The 22616-nt window shown below is 39.6% G+C and overlaps 1 protein-coding gene across 3 annotated transcripts; it reads right to left on the reverse strand.

Moving 5' to 3' along the window:
- Positions 1 to 1002: 1002 nt before the first annotated feature.
- Positions 1003 to 22495, reverse strand: PROSER1 (proline and serine rich 1). Of its 3 annotated transcripts, none has more exons than XM_033000260.2 (13): positions 21717 to 22495; positions 18533 to 18598; positions 17689 to 17757; positions 17139 to 17233; positions 15173 to 15266; positions 14577 to 14687; positions 13781 to 13864; positions 12802 to 12880; positions 10430 to 10525; positions 10256 to 10300; positions 6237 to 7998; positions 5424 to 5571; positions 1003 to 1341 (listed from the first exon to the last, which is right to left on the reverse strand). In XM_033000260.2, exons 1-13 carry the CDS (start codon positions 21759 to 21761, stop codon positions 1336 to 1338), a joined length of 2700 nt encoding a protein of 899 aa, XP_032856151.1. In that variant the 5' UTR covers positions 21762 to 22495; the 3' UTR covers positions 1003 to 1335. The 3 variants fall into 3 exon arrangements, with proteins under 3 accessions (XP_032856151.1, XP_009960688.2, XP_042661794.1); XM_009962386.3 differs by lacking the exon at positions 1003 to 1341 and adding an exon at positions 1953 to 4077 and having other exon boundaries at positions 21717 to 22494; XM_042805860.1 differs by lacking the exons at positions 1003 to 1341; positions 17139 to 17233; positions 18533 to 18598; positions 21717 to 22495 and adding an exon at positions 1953 to 4077 and having other exon boundaries at positions 17689 to 17711.
- Positions 22496 to 22616: the final 121 nt, after the last annotated feature.

A 22616-nucleotide genomic window follows, 5' to 3' on the forward strand; every position in this document is an offset into this window, starting at 1 on the left:
TGCCTTAGCAGCAACATTAGATGGATGTTGTTCGGGTCAGCGGCAGTTCAGCTGTTTCTGCAGTGCGCTGATGGAGCCAAAGCCTCCAACTTCTCTTCCAGAAGCAGCACAAAGGCTCGGGTCAGGCGTGATGATTAGGTGCTTACCTGCAAGCAGGCCATTCTCCAAGTGCTGTGTTCCAACTGCTACATTTGCAAATGGCACCAGTCCTTTACAATTTCCCTAAAGTGTCCAGTTGCTCCCAGTTATCTCACCACACAGTTGCAGAGACTTAATCCTACAGACCAAGCACCCACTTCAAAGTCTGTTAAAACCAGAACAGGAATTCTTACACACCCTCATTTCTAAACAGTGTCAATCCCAAAGGTATCAAAAAAGTCATCAGGCAGTCCTCACAGGAGAGTTGCATATAACAAAGTTGCAGGTTTCAGTCTGTCTTTTTCTGACCTTTTTAGGCCCATACCTTCCTTCCCATGCACTGGGCTCGGCCACTCCCTAAAGTGGCCTTCCCTGGCCACTGAATTCTGCCTAGACACTAGCCTATTTGCTTCAGGATCGTCATTTCTTTCCCTCAAATCAAAATTTAGAAGGGACAGGACATAGAGAAGATTAACAATACCATCCTACTGCTTGTAGGAACATCCCCATATTGCTCCTTCTCCTTGTGAAAATGGCATCAGCTTTCAATAGCTGAAAATGGGAAGATGACAGGAGGCACCCCTTTGGCTACACTTCGCCAGAGCTTCAGTAAATATGAGAGACAGTCAATCAAAGGGATTGCTCTCATCTCAACCCAGAAACCAAGGCAATTTGCAAGAAAGTAAGAACATTAATACCACGGCAAGTTTCCTTCCAGGCCCAGCCAAACTCCCAACACTCACTTGCAAATCAGAGGAAGAGCAGGACAGAAAAATCACCGTTTCTCTCATTTTCACTACAGCTGCAATTAAAGAACTTGAAAAAAATATCAAAACTTGAATTTGCAAACACAGTCCCACTGTATTCTTAGTTGTTCCAAATAAACATTTTATTTCAAAGAACATTTCACTACACCTTATCTCCGCAGTCTGTCAGCATAGCTGAAATATAGCATTAATAGCCAACTTGAACAATGTAAAAAATCATAGTTAGTCCAGAATTAAAGTCATACAGCAACAGCCCTTTCCCAGCCTGGGCTCAGTGTAAGATCCAGCACGGTTTGCCTCAGGAGCAGAGTCTTCCTTGGCTTTTTAAAAATGGTGCTCAAGCAAGCATGAAAGAGCTCAGGACAAAACACCCCCTTCAGAAATTCCAAGGCTGGGTCACAGGAGTTTGCTGCAATGCAGAACACAGACTTTACTCCTGAAGAGAAAAAAAAAATTAATAAAAAAACAATTTTACATCAGGAGAAATACTTAAGAAACTGAAACTTACCTTAATCCTAACCACTGTAAAGCTGAACTTACAAAATCCTGCTCAGTATGATTCAGCAGGAACCAGAGAGCCCATCCTAGACCTCTGCGCAACACTACACCAGCTGTGCATGAAATACTCTTTTCCGCGTAAAGTAACTAGACACCACTTAGCAAGTACACTGTTTCAGAATAGCATTCACTACTTCTCACCTGTTTTCGTTTGGAGAAGCAGGGATTCAGAGTCTCTTAGGTGTCTCTGAGTTGTCTAATGCTCAAACAGAAGAAACCAACCACGCGCACCCCATGACCATTCAGTAGACGTTTTCAGAAACAGACGTACAAACTGCTTACTCTTTGATAAAGCACTGCATAACAGCTGATGTCTGGTACTTGTTTTTGACTACAAGGTCATGTGGATTAGTTTAAACTTGGATTGCTTGATGGGGAAACTAGGACTCAAATCAGAGACAGAACTCGGCACCTCAGTACAGTTACAAAATGCTTACAGACTTTGAACTACTTTACATTCACACGTATGGGACAAAAGCCACTGTGCTCTTGAGAAGATACCTATATTTTTATTTTCTCCTTCTCCGGCTGATCTACAAATCTACAAGCAACAAGTCATAAAAAGAATGAGAAGGAAAGTATAATAAAAGATGGTAGAGATTTTTTTCCACATATTTCTTGAGTCAAGATATAAGGCACTGATTTTAAAAGCAGTTCAGAGTGGAGAATCATTAGTATTCAACAGGTTTCACAAAATAAAAAAATGTAAAAGTACAATATGTTTTTATCTTTAGATTTAACGTAGTATGTAAATTTGATTATTAAAACACAAGACTACCCAATTACTGATAAAGTATCAAGGACACTATTTAAATTCATCTAAACACTTAATATGATACTTCTATTGCCACTCTCAGGAAACCTATTTTGTAATCTAGTATATAGTTCTGCATCATAAAGAAACAGCATAAGCAAGATCAAACATTATGAAGTGTCTTAGTAAAAACAAGTTTATTCATCTGTATTTTAGGCAAATATGTAAATAGTCAGCAAAGCCTTTTTGCCATGACTGTAAACTTTTTATTTAAAAAAATTGTGTTAAAAACCAATACAGGAATTTCCATTAATGTTCTAAAAAAGTTTGTTCACATCTTGAAAGAAAATACATTAGCAACATCTCCCAGCAGAATTCATCTTTAAAAAAGTAAAACTCTAGGTGCAGAGCTTTTCTACAGTACAGTATCCTCTACGTTTTAATTTAATCACAGGATTGAATATCATTCATCTCTATTGTCTCTAGAACATAATCAAGACTTTATCTTAAATAGATGATATTCAATGATGTGTTACACATTGCCACAGGTACTAACGTTATTAGAAGAGTGCACAACTGAATTTCACTAACAAAGCAAGACCTTTCTATATGCTGCATCATAACCCTTCCTAACCAATACAGTTAATTTACCTATATGCCTTTAAAATCATGTACATTTTCCAAGGAAAAATACTAAGAAATCCATGGTCCAAATTCTGCTCCCACTTATATTCACAAGATAACATAAGCACCATCAAATTGTGGTTTACAGCTGAAAAGCATACAGAGAACCAGTAAGTTTATGAGTATAAGGGAGAGAAGAACTTGACCCATGTCTGTAAACATTCACAAAAGTCTGCAGTCAAAAGTGCCGGATAGGCAGACTATCCGCAGTACAATTATTTTATTCACAGAGAGGTGTGGGGGCAGGGGGAAAGTTATGGAACATTACTTTAGAGTCAAATTAAAATGCTTTTATGTACTTTGGAAAGACATATCCTCAGCTAGCTAAACCATGCTGCAGTAAAACGTAATCCACTTCTACCCAAATACAGTACAGCATCATTTCCTAGCTCTCCTGTTCAGATTCAGACAAAGGAGTACTCAATTCATCAGCAAGCCCATGACAGTATTTCAAAGCGTAAGAAACTCCCCACACCCCTCTGGATCTAGCCTCCCTTTAACATACTGCTGATGCTAACAGGAGACCCTCACACATACGAAGAAAAGATCTGAAGAACCATACACTGACCTTGATCTACGCACTCACAAGAAGTGTGCGTCTAGACGAAAGATCGTCTACAGCTTTATCTAGTTTCCATCGAGATCTCATTCTATATTAACCACATATACCATACAAAACATAACAGAAGGATTGGTGCTTATACACACTACTAAGTATACTTGTTCTCCTCATTCAGTTTGACAGCCAACTGCTCTATTTACATAAACGTCTGTTTTAATGCTCCTGATCCTGTAAGACACCAAACATTCAACTCATAAGCTAAAAGGAGAGTCAAGGGTGCTCAGCAATTCACAGGATCAGACCCTGAATCAATTGAATGCAATCACAAATTAGGTTTGACATCTGACAGTCTTCTGGATTCATTTACCCTCATGTTTTCCCCCTCTTTCCCCAATTCAGACCATGCTCCCACTAACGCAGGGTCAGCCTTCAAAGCAAATAGGATCAGGCTCTGTCAAGCAACCACTGCAGTCTTTAAAAATGCCTGGTATTTATTGCCATCCACTCTGGGGCAGACTTGTCTGCAATGAAAATGGTGTTCCTGGTGTTGACGGATAGTTAGCAAAACCTTCAGGCTGAGCTGTATAGTTCTCCAGAGCAGAAGCAGAATGTGCCTTCAAGGAAGAGAAGAAATTAGGAAACAGCACTGATAAAAACCAAGAAACAAACAAAAATCTAAATCAAGCAAAATTTCAGGCACAATACCAGTCCTACTCAAACCAAACCAAACAAAGTATAATCTAAAGTATACGAAGAACAGAGACAAGCAATGCACCTATATGCAGATGTTAAACTATAGTGCAACTATTACTCTGAAATACCAGAGAATAAGGAAAGCAGTTGAATTAAGAAAAAAAATGAAGAAGTGTTAATGGCATTTACTTTCCAGTGCAGTAAGCAGCAGCTGATTTGGAAGGCATAGCTTAATTAGGAGCTGTAGTATTTCATCGACTTTCAAGTTTATCTTCATTGCTCGAGTAGCTAACTGTTAATTTTAGTGATGGGAACTTGTTTACAAGTAAACTGAGGTTTCCTCATTGCAATCTGCATACACAGATTTCTGCAGAATAAATAAATTCCTGAGCTGTAAAAGCAACACGGCCTAGATTAAGTAATTTGCTTCTTCTCATCTGTTTCCCGTGATAGTCAAAAGACACCTGACAATATTCAGCATATTGAACAGTACTTAGACACATGCTCCATTTCAAAAACTGATGTGTCACAAAAGAGAGAAAACATTAATTCAAGACATTCAACTGCCTCTCTTATTTTGAAAAGAATGACGAATTTCCTGCCAGAATCCTTAACCTGTACAGAGGTCATTTTTAACAAATGGCAAACTAAACATCTAAAACCAAACTCTCATGATAGTTTCACTTAACTCATGTAGATCAGTGACCAAAACAAGTTGTTTCATGGACAAGAGAGATGATGAAACTACACATTACCTAAAGCCACTTCAAGCTTATGTTACAACAATTTTATTTGTGTGAACTATCAAGAGAAAGGCACGACCACAGCAGACACAAATTCAAGATAATCTGATTGCGTGTGTAGAGAGGCACATAACTCACAACAAAGTGGTCTTCCACAGAAAGTATTAAATTGTCAGACTAGAGGTGAGCACGAATTTTACAACTACATGGGCAGCTCATTAGATTTAACACAAACACAGAAAAAATTTCACTTGCATGTCTTTTCTTTCTTTTTTCACACCTCCTCATTTTACAGGTTTTTCAAAGGGTTTAATCACATTCATAATGTCCAGAAGCATTCTGCATCGGCCTTGAGCAACAAGTTAATAGGAGTTGTTCTTTGTCATCATCCTTGCCATCAGTTCTCAAACAGGTTAGAGGTCTCCATCATTTACTGACTTGCACTAATCCCAAGAAGTTAACACACAAGTACATGCTCAAACCACTAATGGAAGCAAAACAGGATTAACAAATAGGCATGTTACCTGTAGTAGTGCTGACTGTGCAGCCGCACTATGCTGCAATTCCTGTAAGGAAGATTGTGCGGCACTTTGAGGAAAGCCAGGGATACCAGGGAGAGATAAAAGACCAGGAAAAACTGCATTTCCCGGTGTCTGTAGTCCAGAAGTCAAGCTGAAAGAATGTCAAGATGCGGCTATTATTAAGATCATCTGCATCATTTATTATCCTATGTTCCTCTCTCTATAAACTTATGTCTATATAAATTAGAAAAGCACCTCTTCTTCTAAACCTCATGAAGGCCAGAATTGCCAAACAGAAGCCCAGTCTCTACCCACCTACAAATTACTCATGCACATACAAAGCAAGACTGTCTGGAGCACACCTAAGAAGGGAACTCCGAAATTTTTGTACCTTGGCTGTGCCTAAAACTAGCACACACACAAAAATTTTACAGACAAAAGTTAACGCTGAGTACTTCCTTAAAACATAGGAACGTCTAAGATATTGTCTGTTATTACCTGGATGTGTCAATGGATGCCCATGTGGAATCCATACTTGTAAACACCTAGGAGGTGCCAAGTATCCTCATCTGGGAAATAAGATCTAAGATCACTCAGCACCTCACGGGATTAGACTGTCATAATGGGGACTACTGAGGACAACATGTTTAGTAACCATCAGTTTCTAATGACAGGTGGAAATCCGCTGGTGAACTAACTTCAAAAAATAACTGTAATTACTATGAGTGAAAATAGCGTCTACACCTAAAGTAAAATCAGTGCTTTGCTCAAGACAAAACCAGACGGTTCTGACCTCCTTCAGAAACAGAAACATACCCAGCCTGCGCAACAAGTGCCGAGTTGAAGTTTGAGCTAAAGGCCGAGGCAAACCCTGGCAGGACCGGAGCCGGAGATGGGGCTGTGGCAGCTGCCGGCAACGGTGCAACTGCTGCTACTGCAGAAGATGCCTGGAGGCCAGGGAAAGAAGGGAGAGCAGGAGTGACAGAGGGTGTGTTAGAGACAGGAAAACCAGGGAAGGATGGGTTTGATGATCCCAGAGGTCCCTGGGCAACAGAAAAAAGGGAAGGGACGGCACTGGACAAGTTAAGCGAGAAGGGTGAAGCAGAGACTGTTGCTGAGGCGGCGAGTCCTGAGAGTACGGCAGCGGTGGAACTCACATGAGGGGCAGACACGGCTGAAGCGGTTGTAGACGGAGTAGCTAACAAAGACCCTGGGAGAGTGACGGGCGGTGTAAGTGCTGGATTACCAGTAAAAGCAAAGTTACTGGTTAGAGACGTGAAAGGAGGAAGTCCATTGAACACAGGGGCAATGGGAGCAGAGGAGCCATGTGGGGCGAGGGAAATGGAAGCCAGAGAACTGGAACTGTTTAGAGGAGCACTCAAAGAGGAGAGACCCGACAGCGCTGGGTTCAGGGAACTGGGTAAACTGACTGGCACTGAAGCTGCTGAGGTGTATGCACGCCCAAGCGCTGACAGTCCTAAGGTACCATGAGAAGGGCCAGCCGAATGAGAAGGACCTTTGAAGGCCGAGAGGGTAGGGCTCATGGGTTCAGTTTTGACCATAACTGGGATACCTGTGGCAGCTGGGGCTGATGAGAGCTGCTGATCAGGATTAGTAGGACTTGTGCCATGCAAGAGGGAGGCCGATGAGCCACAGTTGGCAGGCATAATCGATGGTGAAGTGGTTAAAGGTGACTGTGTGGGCAATGTTGGAGGAGTGGAACTAGAATTGGCTACAGATGGGGATGGAAGACCTGGAAAAATGGCCATCCCAGGTGTGGAGGAACACTGTGGGGTGGGGGTGGCTGATGGTGTGTAACATTTGTTGACAGAGGAAGTGGGAGGGTCAGAGCTTTGATTAGCAAGAGCAGATAAAGAAGCAAGCTCACTTGTCATAGCAGAAGGTAAAGCAGATGAATTGATTAATGAAGTGTCATTTGATGACAGAAATCCCTTCAAGACAGACAAAATTGGGTTAGGCAAGCTAAGTGAACCAGGAATGGTAGTGGCAGGAGAATTAGCAATTGTAGATGGAGCAGGACTAGAAATCCCTTGGGCATTGGGTGGCAAGGACAAAGGGAGGCCGGCAAAAACTGATGACAATGGAGTGGGATTGTTAGCGGAAGCAATTGAAGAGGTTGCAGAAAACGGGAGGCCAGCAAATGGTGCAGTAGCAGATGCAAAAGCTTCGCTAGGTGCAGGTGTGGCGCACGGTGTGGAAGAACCTGGCGGAGCTGGCGCAGCAGTGGGTATAGAAGCCAGCCCAGAAAAAACTGCAGGGATAGGGGTAGAGGTTGCACTGTGAACAGATGTGACAGGAACACCAGGCAATGAAAGGGATTTGATGACAGTCGGGGTTGGGGTGGATGGCTGAGATGTATGGATGGAAGAGGAGACCTGTCCTGGGAAAACAGGAAGGACAGGGGTAGACATGTTCATCCCAGAGATGAGTGGAGTTGCAGGTGCTAATGGATGGCTTATTGCCTTGACAGGTGATGGGGTAGGGACTGGAGTAGCAGCAGGTGTTGAAGGATTAGAACCATGAGGAGTAAAGAGCTGATTCGCTTGTGCAGAAAAAGCTGCAAAGAAACAAAACTGGTAAGAATACTTGAAAACGTCAGAAATGATTGAAATCAACACACATTTTATACAGCATTTCAAAATGTGATACACAGGCAATAACTAACTTATAATGTCTGTATATAAACAATGAACACTGAAGCCTATGAAAACAAAACAAAAAAAGGTACATACAGACACATCACACAAGTTGTACATCATGTGGGCTACCACTCCTCTTTAAAAAACTTTGTGATATCTGCTACCTCTTCATGATCTCATGCAAGACAGTTAGATACTGAAATGTACTCTGTGAGAATGTCTAAGTGATACAGGTAAACACCCTCCCTCTGGTCTCTAACATCTGGCAGTACCCAAACCAGACCTAATATTCCATCGGCATCAGATCACCTGGGCTCCTCTGCATCCACTCTCACTGAAGGTCAGAATTTCCTTCAGAACCAGTTAATGTATCATGATTTCAGAGAAGTTTAGTCAACAACTGAAGAAAGCTGATTTCAGGTGCTGGTATTTTTCTTTCCTTCAAAATCAGGTCATTCTCTTCACTGTGTTTCCTTCAGATTTTGAGTCTAAGAAGGTACACTTTTAAATTCATGTATCACACTACAGTATTAAACTAACATTGGCACTTGACTTTATCAACAAATATTTCTGTAAGTCTTTAGTCAGGTGTCTCTAATCAAGGCAAGCACCTGCCACTATGAATATCAGCTTATATCAACCCTACAAAGTCAGAGACATCAGTCAAGCTGGAGGAAAACAGGGAGGCACACTGTGAACGGGGATGTGGAGGTTAATGGAAAGAAGCTGCATTTATGAACACTGGCATGTCAAGAGCCTTGATATGCCTTTATCTAGTTTCCTGTAGAATATGAATGTGTTAATCATTATTCTCAACCCTCGTGCTTTATCCTACTTTTAAAATACTCTGTTCAACTGTAAGCAAACCACTGATCCAACCAGTCAAACTCATAGTCCATAACTCTGTAACAGCTTAGATTTCTCTCTTGCCCAAATTCTACATATACACACACAAAACCTTGGACTTAAGTAGATATGGCAAATTCCTGGTTTATGTACCTTGAAACTCTAAGACCACCAAGTTTTCAAACAAGCTATTTCCTTTTACATATTCTTTTCCCAAAACCTAGACCCAGGCTGCTTGGCTCTGGATTCTGTTTCTTCCTCATCCTGTTTCCAAGCTGAAGACTCTCCTAAAGATCACAGTTGTTAATCCTGATGGCCAGGATAATCACCACAAAAATACAGCTGTAATAGAACCCAGAGCTGCTACTGAATTCCTCCTCCTCCTAAGAGAAGATTTTGTTCCTTACACTGCATTAATTTAGCTGTATAAACTACCTTGTTAATACATGCACAATTAAAGGGGTATAAATGAGTGATGTGATTCTTTGAAACAGCAACATTTCTGTAGAACTATCCCTGGGCATAGAGGAGAAAAGACAAAACATAACTTCCCCCCCCCCCCCAATATTTACAGAAGCTAAACTTATCATGGACGTTTTATCTATTTTGGGTATTCGTTAATATGCCTGATTCAGTAGTCAGTAGATTCTCAGTTTCTATTTGTCAAACCTAACAAAGTATTATCAAAGGCTTTGTATAAGTAGTTCATAATGGGATTTATTATTATGATTTGTACTAAGTGTACAAAGTGTACAAAGTACCACAAAAGTAGAGACAAAAAAAATATGCACAACTCTCTCTTCTGCAAAAAGAATTGGATTTTAAAGCATAAGACAGAAGTGCAGGTAGACATAGTTGGATGTAACAGTCTGGGATAAGACATCCTACACATAGATTTCCACAAACTATAAACAAAGAATCTGTCTCTCTTGTATTCTAGATTCTCATTGCAACTGATATATGAAATTAAAATGTTAATGAGTTGTCAAATACATGTCCAGAGGTGTAACAACTGCAAAGATATTCAAGTGTTTCAGTGCACTACATTGTAAAGCATATTTTGATTTACAAAAAACATCGTTTCTCACATACTTATACGCTGAACGATAGAAAATTTTAATGAACTAACACAAAAGGCTGAATTGTAATGTTTCAATGCTTCTAAGTGCCAAATGCCTGAGATAATTTTTTTCTCAACTCTCAAGGGATCCTATTCCAGCAGTAGTTAAACACTTAGAGGCTTATGCAAATTCCACTAAATAAATTTATTCCGAACAAATAACAAAGATACAAACAACACAAAAATCCCCCTGTGGATTTGCAATTTACCTTGATTTTGGGAAGTTTTTGCCTGGCTGGAAAGGTCCTCATTTTCTAAAGAGAGAACAACAGCTTGTTATCTAAAAGCAAATGAAACTCCAGCAGCAAATGACCCATTCACCCATTCACAACAATGAATTAGAAAAAATGCCATCAGCATTTTTAAAGGTATGCATGCTTTACCTGATACCACTTGATTAGCAGTGTATGTTGGAGGAGCTGGTAAGCCTGGAGCTATGACATTAGCCATTGGAACCAAGCCAGCATTGTTGTAAGCACCTAGAATAACAAATGCAGAACACAACTCAGTAGTCAGAAGAACCCATATCTAAACGAACTAGTGTCTTTTCCTTTAAAAGAACCTTTTTGGACATTGTAAGACATTCCTTCACCAAAAATCCAGACCAGTTAATCATCCAGGCTGGATGCTAGCTTTTGCCAATGTTTGCCTGAATGCCATGCATTGTAATCCAAATTTTAGTAAGGGCATCTCTCTTGAAAGAGCCTGAAAAAGACACGATTTCAATTGCTTTCAGTTCCATTTTGCCTGAAAAACTAAAAGTGGAGGAGTGATTCAGAGTGCCTGCAGCATCATTCGTTCTTTTTCTATTCCTAACTTAAAAGGCTGTTGCAACTCTTCCTTTAACATTACAGCCTTGACAAACAAAGCCAAATATACATCAGTGACCATGACCAGCCCTCCAACATTAGTCAGAAAATTCAGAGAAAAATATTCCATTTCAAAGACTTAGTCTATCAGTCTTTAATATTTCTTTAAATGTTACAAAATTCAAGTGGGTTAGTAAATTATTTTAATATAAATACTTATTGCACTTGACATATTAAAAATACCATTTTCCCCTCCCTTACTCTTTGGAGTAACTCAAAACTGTTGTATTGTTGTGGCATACCGTTCTGATGAAGAACGTAAGAATTTAAATCACAGGAACACAAATACACTTTGCAGTGGTCTTGAATTAATACTTTATAAGATATTATGCTTCATGGGAAAAGATAGCACTTGAACACTTCTCAAAGTGCAGTAAATTGTCATACACAACTCCTTTCTGATTTCACACTTTCATAATAGTTCCACCTAATGTTAATATTTCTTTCACAACAATTGGCTGAAAATCAGAAAAGTAACTAACAAGCATTACATCACTCAGGAAGGAAATGTTAAACCAATACATGCAAGAGAAAGAAAACAAAGTATCATTCTGACCATTGCTTGAAAACAATTAAATTCAATAATTTCAGGTTAGCATCTGCAATTAATTAAACACATTTTTTATGTAAATAAATATACCATCAGTTATGAGTTCCACTGTCACAAGTTTTTTTAAAAAAAACACGTTGCAGCCTAATAAGGCCCTGAAACCCCAAAAGATGTTTCATATCATAAAATATACTAATACTTACATCCAGTCACAGGCCAAATGTCATGCCCTGACTTACTTTGGATAGGATTTATTTAATATAAATTTAAGCGATTCTGAAAATTTCCTGTATATTTTCTGGGGAGCAAGTAATTTCTAGGACACAAATCATCAGACTTAATTTAGCCACTAATATTTCCCATTTTTCCAAATTGACTATAAAGAGACTTGCAGACATCAGGTTAGTTAGATGACTCACCCTTCAACATGTGTGCTAAGCATTCTACCACTTTCTTAACAAATACCTTTAAAACTCCCCAAAATTCCAAACATCAGTGAAAAACAAGTTTCCTAAACAGAGCACTCCTTGTTTTGCAGTACAGAATTGCAAGATTAGGAAACGTTTTCAGCTGCTGCTCAAAAAGACCAGAGTCTTACTACATAAGTACTCCCAACTCCTCTTCCAAAGAAATGGCAATTGCCTTGTTCCCTTCCAAAAATGTCTGGAATCAAACAACTGATGGAGTGGAGCAAAGACAGAGGAGTTTATGAAGAAAGACTCAATCTTACCTAAGGCCCAAGGCTAGGAACAGTCAGACCAAACACAAGAAAAGGCAATCACTATGTTCCTTCTGAGCCTGAAATCTACATGCCTAAACTTTTCTTTTAGGAAAATGTTTTCTCTCCATTGATGCAGAGGAAGTAAAGCTGAAGGCAACTGAGAAACAGATTACCATCCTTCAGCAAGTTCCTACATATTTCCATCAAACTCAGGGCTGCGCCTGACCAGATCCTAAGTTTGGTACAACAGCAACAAGTCAACAGACTTGTCAAGCCAACGCCCAAACACGTGGTCAAACATTTCAACAAAGACACAGCCCTAGTCTTGTCTAACGTGCACAATACCTCCCATAAATGAAGTATTTTGTCATTGGAACAGGATTGTGAATTTTCCTTATGACGTGGATGTCGGGAACAGAAGTCAATATACTACTCTTTTTATCAACTCTGCAGTCATGACAGGAAGAGGTTGAAACCAGTACCCAGAGCACGCTTCGGGAGCACAAGCCAGTTTCAGATATGATCATGGTCAGAGAAACTGACACTTCGCACTTACTACTTTAAAGGCAAATGGATGAAACAATAGCATCAAGCTAAAACACACAGAAGCCTTACTTGGTGCAATAGTTGCATGTGGCCGACATGGTGGGATGGGGTATGGAACTGGTTTGTGTGGATTGTAGGTTGATGGAGCCTACATAAACAAAAAACAAACGGAAGAAGCAATAGTGAAAGCATTACCTAATGTTTCTCAGACACAAAGCTAACATTCAGATATTACTACAGACAGCTGTTCTTCACTGGAAAAATATGTGATATAAAATTTCTTCATAATATCCATAATGATTGCAAATATTTCACTCTCTAGATTTTTAATATAATACTGGATACAGGTAAGAAAGGGAACTCCTTCCTGCCTTGTAGTCTTCACATTCTGCAGTCTTGGACTGACTTCTCATTTTAAAGATTTAGACATTTAAAACTATGAAATACTTATGAAGGTACCCGTCCCTTTGAAATAGTAATGTTTAGTGGGAAACATATCATAAAAGTGAAAATAAAACATTTGGACAATACTTCAAAGTAGTATCATGCTCATTTTGTCCCACATGCTTAAAAATTCTGAAATACTGATCAGTTGTTAAGAAAAAAGAACCTCCTTCTATGGCACTGCTGTAATTCAAGTTTCCAAGATGCAGGCATTTTTTATGTTCATGTGGGAAACCCTCAGAGACTAATAAAAAATTGCATATATTTGTATCTAAAGCTTCCACTGGCTCATGATGGACTACTAAAAATGCTTTCATTTTTGTCTTCTACTAGAGTAATTTAAATTCTGCCTTCAATTGCATACACAATGTATGCACTAGAGAATTCTATCCCCCCAGATATAAACTACAGCTTCTTTTCAAATAAAATAAAAATATACTAGGTCACATTATCTTCACTATTGTAGTTCATCTTTGTTTAAATTGCTGCTCTACAGTCCTCTTTCAACGTAACTGCATTTTATACCAAAGCCTCATTGAATTGGCTGGTGGTTGTTTTTTTTTTTCCTTAAACTTTCATTTATTTATTAATTTATTAGACATACTGGTTTGGATGGTCCAAGTATACGGGCTGCTATTCCCTTTCCTTCATTAGTACACTCTTCTGTGTCTTTTTTGATAGGGGTTCCCTGAAACAAAAGAAAATTAAATTATTAAGTATTAATTCAGAAGTAAATCTTGCTATAGAATTTCTTCCATAGTTACTTTTTTTCCTAAACTACATCTGAGTTTTTTAATATTCTGAAAGCGATACTTAACCATGTTTGTTAGGAAAAAGAAACTGTGTTCTAGGCTTGTAAAATTATAAGCGCATTCCAATAGCTCATTTTATAACACTGAGCTTTTGTAAAGAGATGCGTATTAAACAATTCATGCTTCTGACATAATTAGAAATCTGCATTTTGACTTGTGGACATAACTTGTATTTTTCAGTCCCTTAAGTGTTCACAGAAGATACTGATCACGACTGTTCAAGAACTACACTAAGAGTAACAGTAGTACTGTAGTGACCATATTAGGTCATCTACCAATCTAGTAGTAAAGCTCTTTACACCTCTCCTGATTCTGCCAAATATTGCTACAGTTTACAATGTTTTCCTTATGTGAACAATGTCTTATTTATGCAGGAGTCTCTACCTGAAGCAGCATAGAAAGAATGGGTAAATAAAAATAATGCAGGTTCCCTATAGATGTGGAATGGGGTAATAAGAAACCCAAACCAAAACGCTGCTTTTGATTCCACTCTTCCTTCCATGTATATGAATCCTGGTTTTGGTTAATACTGTAAGGACATCTAAATCAAGGATGCTGTGAAAAGCAAATGCATAGGATCATGCTTACTGGGAAAATTCCATTTATGCGGCTTGGTTTGCCCTTGGGATAAGGGTTGCCAGGAATCATGCCACAGGATGATATCATAGCATGAGGAGCCTTACAGCCCGTTTTTGAAGCCTGCAAAATAATCAAGAAAGGACATTATTTGCTATCAAATTCAATGCTTTAAAGAAATTAATTACTATTTCATGACATTTAGACTGCATGAAAAAACCTACATTGAATAATTCAAAGCTCTGTCTCAAATCTTCTTCCCAAATTGTCCAACTAGTCTGAGGTTCTGCCAAAGTCCCATTTGTTTCGAATAACTCTACTTGGACCACCTGACCCGTGGTACTTGCTGTCCTCTAAAACAAATGCAGACTGTTTCCTTCAGCATTGGTTGCAATTCTGTGACCCTCTTTCCATATGATCCTAATGCCTGACAGAAACTTCCCTTTTCTTCTCTGCACATGTATTACATAGCTCTTATCTTCTTCAAGCTGCTTCTTTCAGCTTGTCTTCCATTAGTAGTTCCCAGCAGTCCTGACCCCACAATGACCATAGGGATGGAAACAATACTGTATTTGACAGTGTCAAGGATACTAGAGTATATTAACTACCTGTTCAAGAATTCTTCTGCATCTTTTCTTCTCTGACATATTAATTCTGAACAGATCTTCAATAAGACGATAATTCTGAGCATCAACAATGTTGCTGTAAATGAAGACATTGACAGACGATTACTGTCATTCCATTTGCTTATCAGAAATAATGCACTACTGAAAAGTGATCAACACTTATTCAGCCAGTACCCAACAGTACTTCAAAAAAATATCATTAGTTCAGATCATAATATTTCTATTATTAAAGTAAAAACCCCAGGCTTAAATATGGACTTCATAACTATAAGTAAAACATAGTATTAGAATTAATTATCAATATGGAACAAGGGACGACAATGGCTAAAATTTATTGCAAAAAAAAAACTAGGTTGACAAAATTAATTTTGCATCACAACAGCTCATTAGAAAGCTTTAATTGCTACTAGCACACAATTCCCATCACAGCTGAAAACCAGCAGCTACTCAGTTTGCCACTGTTTCTTGCTAGACTGGTAGAGAAACAAATTTTTATCTTATTTACTATAGAATGAAAAATACTAAACTCCCAGCAATTCTCACCATGTTCTGCAGAGCTAGAGAAACCCCTCACATAGTTTCAATAAGTACCCTTCCTTTCTCCTTGCTCCTCTCCTAAAAATAACATCAGACACACTGAAGAAAACAACAAAATGTGCAAGTACAAGGAGCCTAATGCCCGATTCTGCCTGCCAAAACCCTGACCACAGCACCTTTACTGCCGTCAAACATTACCTGCTTCATCCAAACTGCTGGAAATAAAATATAGCCCCAAAAAGGAGGATTTCTCCAAGGAGGATATTAGAAGAAATTAAATAAGCAGAATGTTGAATGAAGACATAAAAAACGCCTCAGAGAACGGTATTAAAATGTGAACAAACTTTCAGCTTTGTTCTCTAGTTTTGATTAGCAAAGTAAGTAGTACATACATTCGGGTCAGGATTTCTGTACCATGACTTGCTTATTATGCTTCTGCACCGTAGAAATTCAACAGCAACAGAAGTTACCATGCTTTGCCCTACCACCAGCTGAAGCGTAGAGACTAAAGAGTATATGAGATCCAATCTAACTTCTCGAAGCAAGACAGGTTAGTTTAATGTGCCACTGCACTTCCTTCAGGCTGCCCTGTTTTGTTTCAGTCTGAAAGAGACTCAGAGCATTCATACAGCTTAAAGCTCAGCTCCAAAAGCAAGATCATGTCTACATCCTCAGCCTTATTTGTTTTATGGATATTTATAAAATGAATGTATATATCTCAAAATGTTCAAGCTGGATGTAATATACAGCATTTGTGTGCAAGGCAAACATCCTTAATCCCCCCCCAAACCCCAACCCAAAATAGAACAACACTTTGTACAATAAATCCCCTAAACCAGGCATAAGAGTTCCAATACAAACATATGTAAAAGGCAGATCCTCTGAAGCAGCTGTGTTCAGTAAAAAATCCCAACTTTTTGTGTAAACATACAGTTAGCATATCTGTACATCTTTTATAGACATTAGATCAGTAAATCAAATATGTCAATTTAAGAGATGCATTTATTTACCTCATTTTTACTTATGTAGTATTTAGAGGGCTTTTCAAATGCAAGAGGGTCAATTCCCAAAATACTCTGGTCTCAAGCCTTTTACATTTCAGTGAGCAGAAATAAGCTTACGGCCCTCTTCATTCTCTGCAAGATTTGAAGACCACTGTAAAAATACTGGCAATGTGGCAGTTTTCCATCAGGCAAAAGGCTCACACAGTAGCACGCTGAAGACTCAGATGAACTACAGAATTTTGCACAATGTCTACTTCTAATTCTTCTTTTTATAGCCCCATCAATAATGGATTTCTGCTTTACCTTAACTGGCCACAGTGCTTCCTTCTAGAAGTATCTTAAATTTTATATATTGAAGCGTTAGTAAAAACAATACAACTTAAGGAAATATAACGAGAGATACTTACGAAGCTAAGATTTCAAGGGCAATAAGTTTATCTTTACTGAATGTGAAGCAGTTGAGAATATTAACCATTTTTGATGCCGGAACTGCCACTATTTTCTGCCAAGTAAGCAAGAAAGAAAAAAGGACTATATAAAATACAATTATTTTAAACCCAGAATTTCTATTCAGTAACAGCTTCATATCATGTATTTCAGTCAATGCTTCATATTCTGTCCCTCCCACTGGGAAGGAGACACTATCCACTAAATGCTGAACAAGGAACTGCAAAAAGCACTTGCCAAAAGCAGAGAGATTAGGAAAGTTAACAACAGTTAAAAAGGGCTTCATCTATTCTTCTGGTACACAGGAAAAGTAAAAGGTACTTTAGTCAGAAAAGATACCCTGGTTAAAAGTATGACATTTCGTATTTTGATACCACTGAAAGAGTTGAAGAAGAAACTCTGAAGGCTAAAGGGTAGACCAACACAACAGTTGCAAAAGTAGACATCACAAAACTAAGATAAGATTCAGAGGGCAAACTTACTCTACAAGATTATGCCACAAGAACTTACATGTTGTAGAGCCTTTATTGCCTTGAGCTGTGGCTCAGCCCAGGAAAAGTATCTCAGTAACTCAACAACCTGCAACAGAAATGCCTTCAATTAATCTTTTATATATATTAAAAAATTATGCGAACAGCATCAATATGATCTTTCCCTTTTTGGAGTACAGTAGTATACCGCTAAAAATGTGTCTGCCTGTGATGTTTGATTACATCAGTGCCTACCAGCATCTAGTGTTCTTTTTATTTTTAAGTAGGCACCTAAAAATTCTATGTTATGAGATTAAGTTTTTCTGTGGAACTATTTAGAATAGATATGTGCTCCTCTCTATATATTTGCATATATGCACAACAATTGCCACAGCATTAGAATAATTTAAAAAAGTATTTTTTGAAAAAGCTTGTAAAAATTCAGTATCTCATATTCACTAAACATATACCCCCCCCAAAAAAAAACAAACAAAAACAACAACCAAAAAAAAAACACCAGAAGAAAAAGAAACAGGAAAAAAAATTCTACACACTATCAAAATAAGTTGATACTTATTACTACATGCCAGTATAGAAAAAACATGCAAAATAATCCAAAATTCCACGATGATAAATTTTTGTAATTTCCACCACACAAGAACAACAAATATGTAAAGATTTTGATAAAAAAAAAAAAAAAAAAAAAACTTGGAACTATTTTTAACAGTTTAATGCTGATATAATGAAGAATTCAATCTTCTCAGTTAATAAATAAAAAAGCTAATATGATCAGGATTGGTAGGATCGGAGACACCATCTTCCTGTATTACTGAATACACAAAACCAATAGTTCCCATTAAACCCACAATGATGTTAACTTTTACCTGTTCACTAGAAAAGTATCCATGAACATATTCAATAGCTTTTAATTTGTACTCAGTCAGTACAGCCTAGAAGATATAGGAAAAAAAAAGTTGCATAATTAGTCCCTCAAAAATTATAATTATAGCGCAACCATCTGCTAGACTAATCTATTAATCTAAGAAAATCTGACCTTGCAAAATGACATTTGCAGCAATTACACTGCAATATTTCTATGTAACAGTATACTCCTTAGATAATTGAGAGAACAATGAAAAGCAGAGATGTAATTTAACTCTTCTGGTAAAAAAAAATGACTCATTTTTTCATTTATTTAATTTTACTTTTTTTTCTTTTTTCTTTTTTTTGTTAAAAACTGTACTGAGAAAACATCATCAATCTTCTTTTTGCCTCGAAGGTTTATATCAACTTTACATGAAACAAGATAATACAGTTGATTATTCATACAATCTCTTTGCATGTTCCCTGTAAAATAATTTGCAAAGCATCTTACTTCAGTGAATTTATGATGAGACTGGATAACAAGTCTGCACAGACAGAACCAAGTATACAATAAAGCTTGCTCCAGAGGTTAATGTTGCCTTATCATTATCTTTCCATAGTTCAAACTTTAATACGCAATCACACAAAACAAAGGAAGCAGAGCAGTTTAATGCAATACTGGCCACCACTTTTGACTCTGTGACGCAGTTTTGCTGATAACCACATGGGCTATCTAATAGCCAGGGCGTCCTCCCCCTCCTCACGCCCAGCTCACTGATACAAGATGTAAAGACAAGGAACCACTGAATTCCTGCCCCAACCCGGTGCAAACACCTTCCTTCCCCAGTTTCCAAGGCCCCCAGCTACTGCTAGCTCTCATGCTCATTCTCAAATCACCTCCAGCTTCACCCACACACCCATTTCTTCTTCCCAATAGCCCTAAAACCCACCCCTATTCCTTCTTTTTTTGTCCTTGTCCCTCCACACATGCAGATTCAAAGTTCTCCACCACTGCAACCGGATTGTGCGTAGCATGGGTGCACGGAAACCCACCCACACACTGTTTGTGCAAACCCTCTTCCTTTCTGTGCCTCATTAAGAGGTCAACACTACCTGACATGCTAAACTCACAGGGAAAAAATAGCTTTTCTATTCGTGTTACATTTTTTCTTCTCTCCCTTCTTTCTCTTCACATATTTTGGAAAAAAGCCTGGTACGTCATATAGCAACTTCTTTGCCAAAACAAATGTAATTCTTCCTCTTTAAATCAACAACTGAATGACTTTGTAACAAGAACACAAACAGAAAGCTCTGCTATGTGTATACTTATGAAAAAAAGAAACCAAACAAAAAACCAAACTTTGCTAATAATTGTAAGTCTATATGGGGAAAGATAGAACTAAGCTACACATTAAGACATTTAAAAAACCGGTTCCTGCTAACTGTAGGACTGAAAATGGAACACACCAACACAACTGACATGTAAATCATGTAACAAAGAAGGTTCTACTACAGAGCTAGAAATGAAGTTTAAACAAAGACCTAGCAACAAAGGCACAAAATAAGCACTTGGAAAATGAATGTTACACTGCAACAGCACAGCTATTACTAACACAGCACAGCACTGTTCCTTAGATCAATGGTAAATTAGGTTTACAGGAACACAGGCAGATAGCATACAGGAAACATAATTGCCTAAAATCACATGTCAAAACCCTTTTGTTCGTAGTCTTTAGTAATCACAGAGCATATTCTGAAGGGCCGCACTGCAGTAGTGATATTTGAAACATTACTCCCTCCCACCACCAAATCTGAGAAAGCATGCATGTGCAAGTTATTCCTTGGGGTTTTTTTCCCCAGATTTTCCATAAAAATTCTTAGGTTGGGATGGAAGTCCACACCCTGAAATATCTTACGCTGTCACCTTCTTAGCAGGTTACACAGCATGGAACATACCTGTTTTATAAAGGAGAATTTATGACCATGACCTTATGCAGAAACATTAATAAGTGCGGTTGTGATAACAAAGACTCATCCCGGGGGCTTTTGTGCACGGTGGTTTATACCTCAGTATGTTCCAGAATAATAATACTACTACTACAACTGCAGCCATCACTGCATCTCATGCTGAAGAGAAGCTGAACTGAAACTGAACTCTGCAGCACTCAAGTCCAAATAAAGGAAATGACCTCTCCTAGACAACTCATCGTAACAAAAACCACTTATTACAAAAATGCTAAGGATTTCTTTTCTGCCATAAGGCAATCTTAACTGAAACATGCCCTTCATTTTCACACCAACACAGCTTTAGCAGGATACTTAACTGTTCCACTGTGACACTTAAATCACCTCTGCTTAACTACAGCAAAATATGTCATCTCAGGTTTACTTCCCACACAAGACAGGAACCATTCACCTCAGAGGTTCTGATTTTTTCCATCTCCTTTTCCACTTCCAGCATTTGGGGAACTGTCCCAAACCACCAACCCCCAGCTTTCCTGTTAAAAGCTGGCCTCTGTGCAGAAAGAAATGAGAGACCTGCCAGACACCAGGAAGCCTAGTTTGCGTCTCTGCTTCCCACAATTAGTAGGCATTTTGCTCAGTGAGTTTTTAACAGGAGATGCAAAAGTACGTTTCACAGCATGCATCAAAACCCAGGATTTCACATCCCGGAGGAAGGTGCGCACATACCCTGTATTTCTGTGTTGTATCTGCTAAACCATCACATAAAATGTGGATACCTCACACTATAAATCCCTGCCTCCAGTCAGGCCAAGTAAATGAATGCAGCCTCTCTCCCCAGATAAGAAATATTTGTGTATCTTGGCTTTTCTTCCTCATCTTCCCTGACAGAGAAAAAGGTGTGATAAGCTTATTCAAGTGCTTATGTCAAATGAGCACTCTTCAAGCACGTGTTGTTAGCTCAGTAGTAGTAGTCTGGACATTCAGTCTGAGCTTTCTGAGAAAATAAAAACACCACAAAGACAACAAGCATGTCACAGCACCTTTACACTGTTATATGTGGACACATAGAAACTAGGATACAGGAGCAACACAGGATTACAGTTCTTCACGCTGAGGTGAAATTTAGTCTTTATTGAATCCTGAAGTGATTATCAAAGACAAACACCTAACCCGGTGCGTTTACCAAGAGGAATATTCTACCACCAAATGGTTAAACTACCACGCAAAACGAGAAGTTACCTTTCTAATTTCATCCAGCACGGTTTCAAATGATTTCTTATCCATCTTTATTAGTTCATTCAATGCAGATACTTAAACATGGAAGAAAAAAAAAAATCCAGGCCAAAGACTTAGTCTTTAAGCATACAGGAGAAAAAAATAGAAAAAAAAAAAAACAAAAACACTAAAAAACAAAGCAGTAGGGCAAGTAAGGCAGCCCAGGATCTTCTGAGGCCCTGGAAATTCAGCGGTTACGCTTTCGCAGCGCTGGACACAGCGGAAGAGACAAAGGCTCGGAGGAGCCCCGCGCCCGCTCCCCGCCCGTTCCCGAGGCCGTTCTCGCCGGAGGAGGCCGGGAGAGCGGGGCCGGGGGCGGCGGGGCCGGGCGGCAGCGGGGGGGGGGGGGTCGGCTGCAGCCCCTGGGAGCCACCGCTCCCCTCAGCACGCGGCACCCGGGCCCGGCCGGCCTGCGGCCCCGCAGCCCATAGCTCGCTGCGCCACCACCCGCGGCTCCGGCGGTGGGTCAGGAGGGCGCGGAGGGGCGCGGCGGGGCGGCCCAGACAACCGAGGGCGCAGCACGGCACCACAGGCCCCGCTGCGCCGCCGCCGCTCAGCTGTGACATCACAGCCCAGGGCCGGAGGCCCCCTGCTCCGTGGTGAGCGCCGGCCACGCTGCCTGCGCAGAAGCGCTGGAAAGCAGAGCTGGACTCGCCCTTCTATCCAGCTCCTGGGCGGCGCTGCGAAACGCTGAGAGCTCCTTCGGGGCGCCGCCGCCGTCGCTCCCTCTGTAACCTGCTTGTGCGCTGCCGACGCCCGGTTCAGAACCGGCACGGTGTGGGGCAGCCCAGCGCTGGGACGAGCCCACCTACCCCCCCCCCCCGCTTCGCTTCCTCGGGGCGAGGGAGGGGGGAGGTCACGTGG

This window comes from Tyto alba, unplaced genomic scaffold, assembly GCF_018691265.1.
Source record: "Tyto alba isolate M040663 unplaced genomic scaffold, T.alba_DEE_v4.0 Super-Scaffold_45, whole genome shotgun sequence".
Classification (NCBI taxonomy): domain Eukaryota; kingdom Metazoa; phylum Chordata; class Aves; order Strigiformes; family Tytonidae; genus Tyto; species Tyto alba.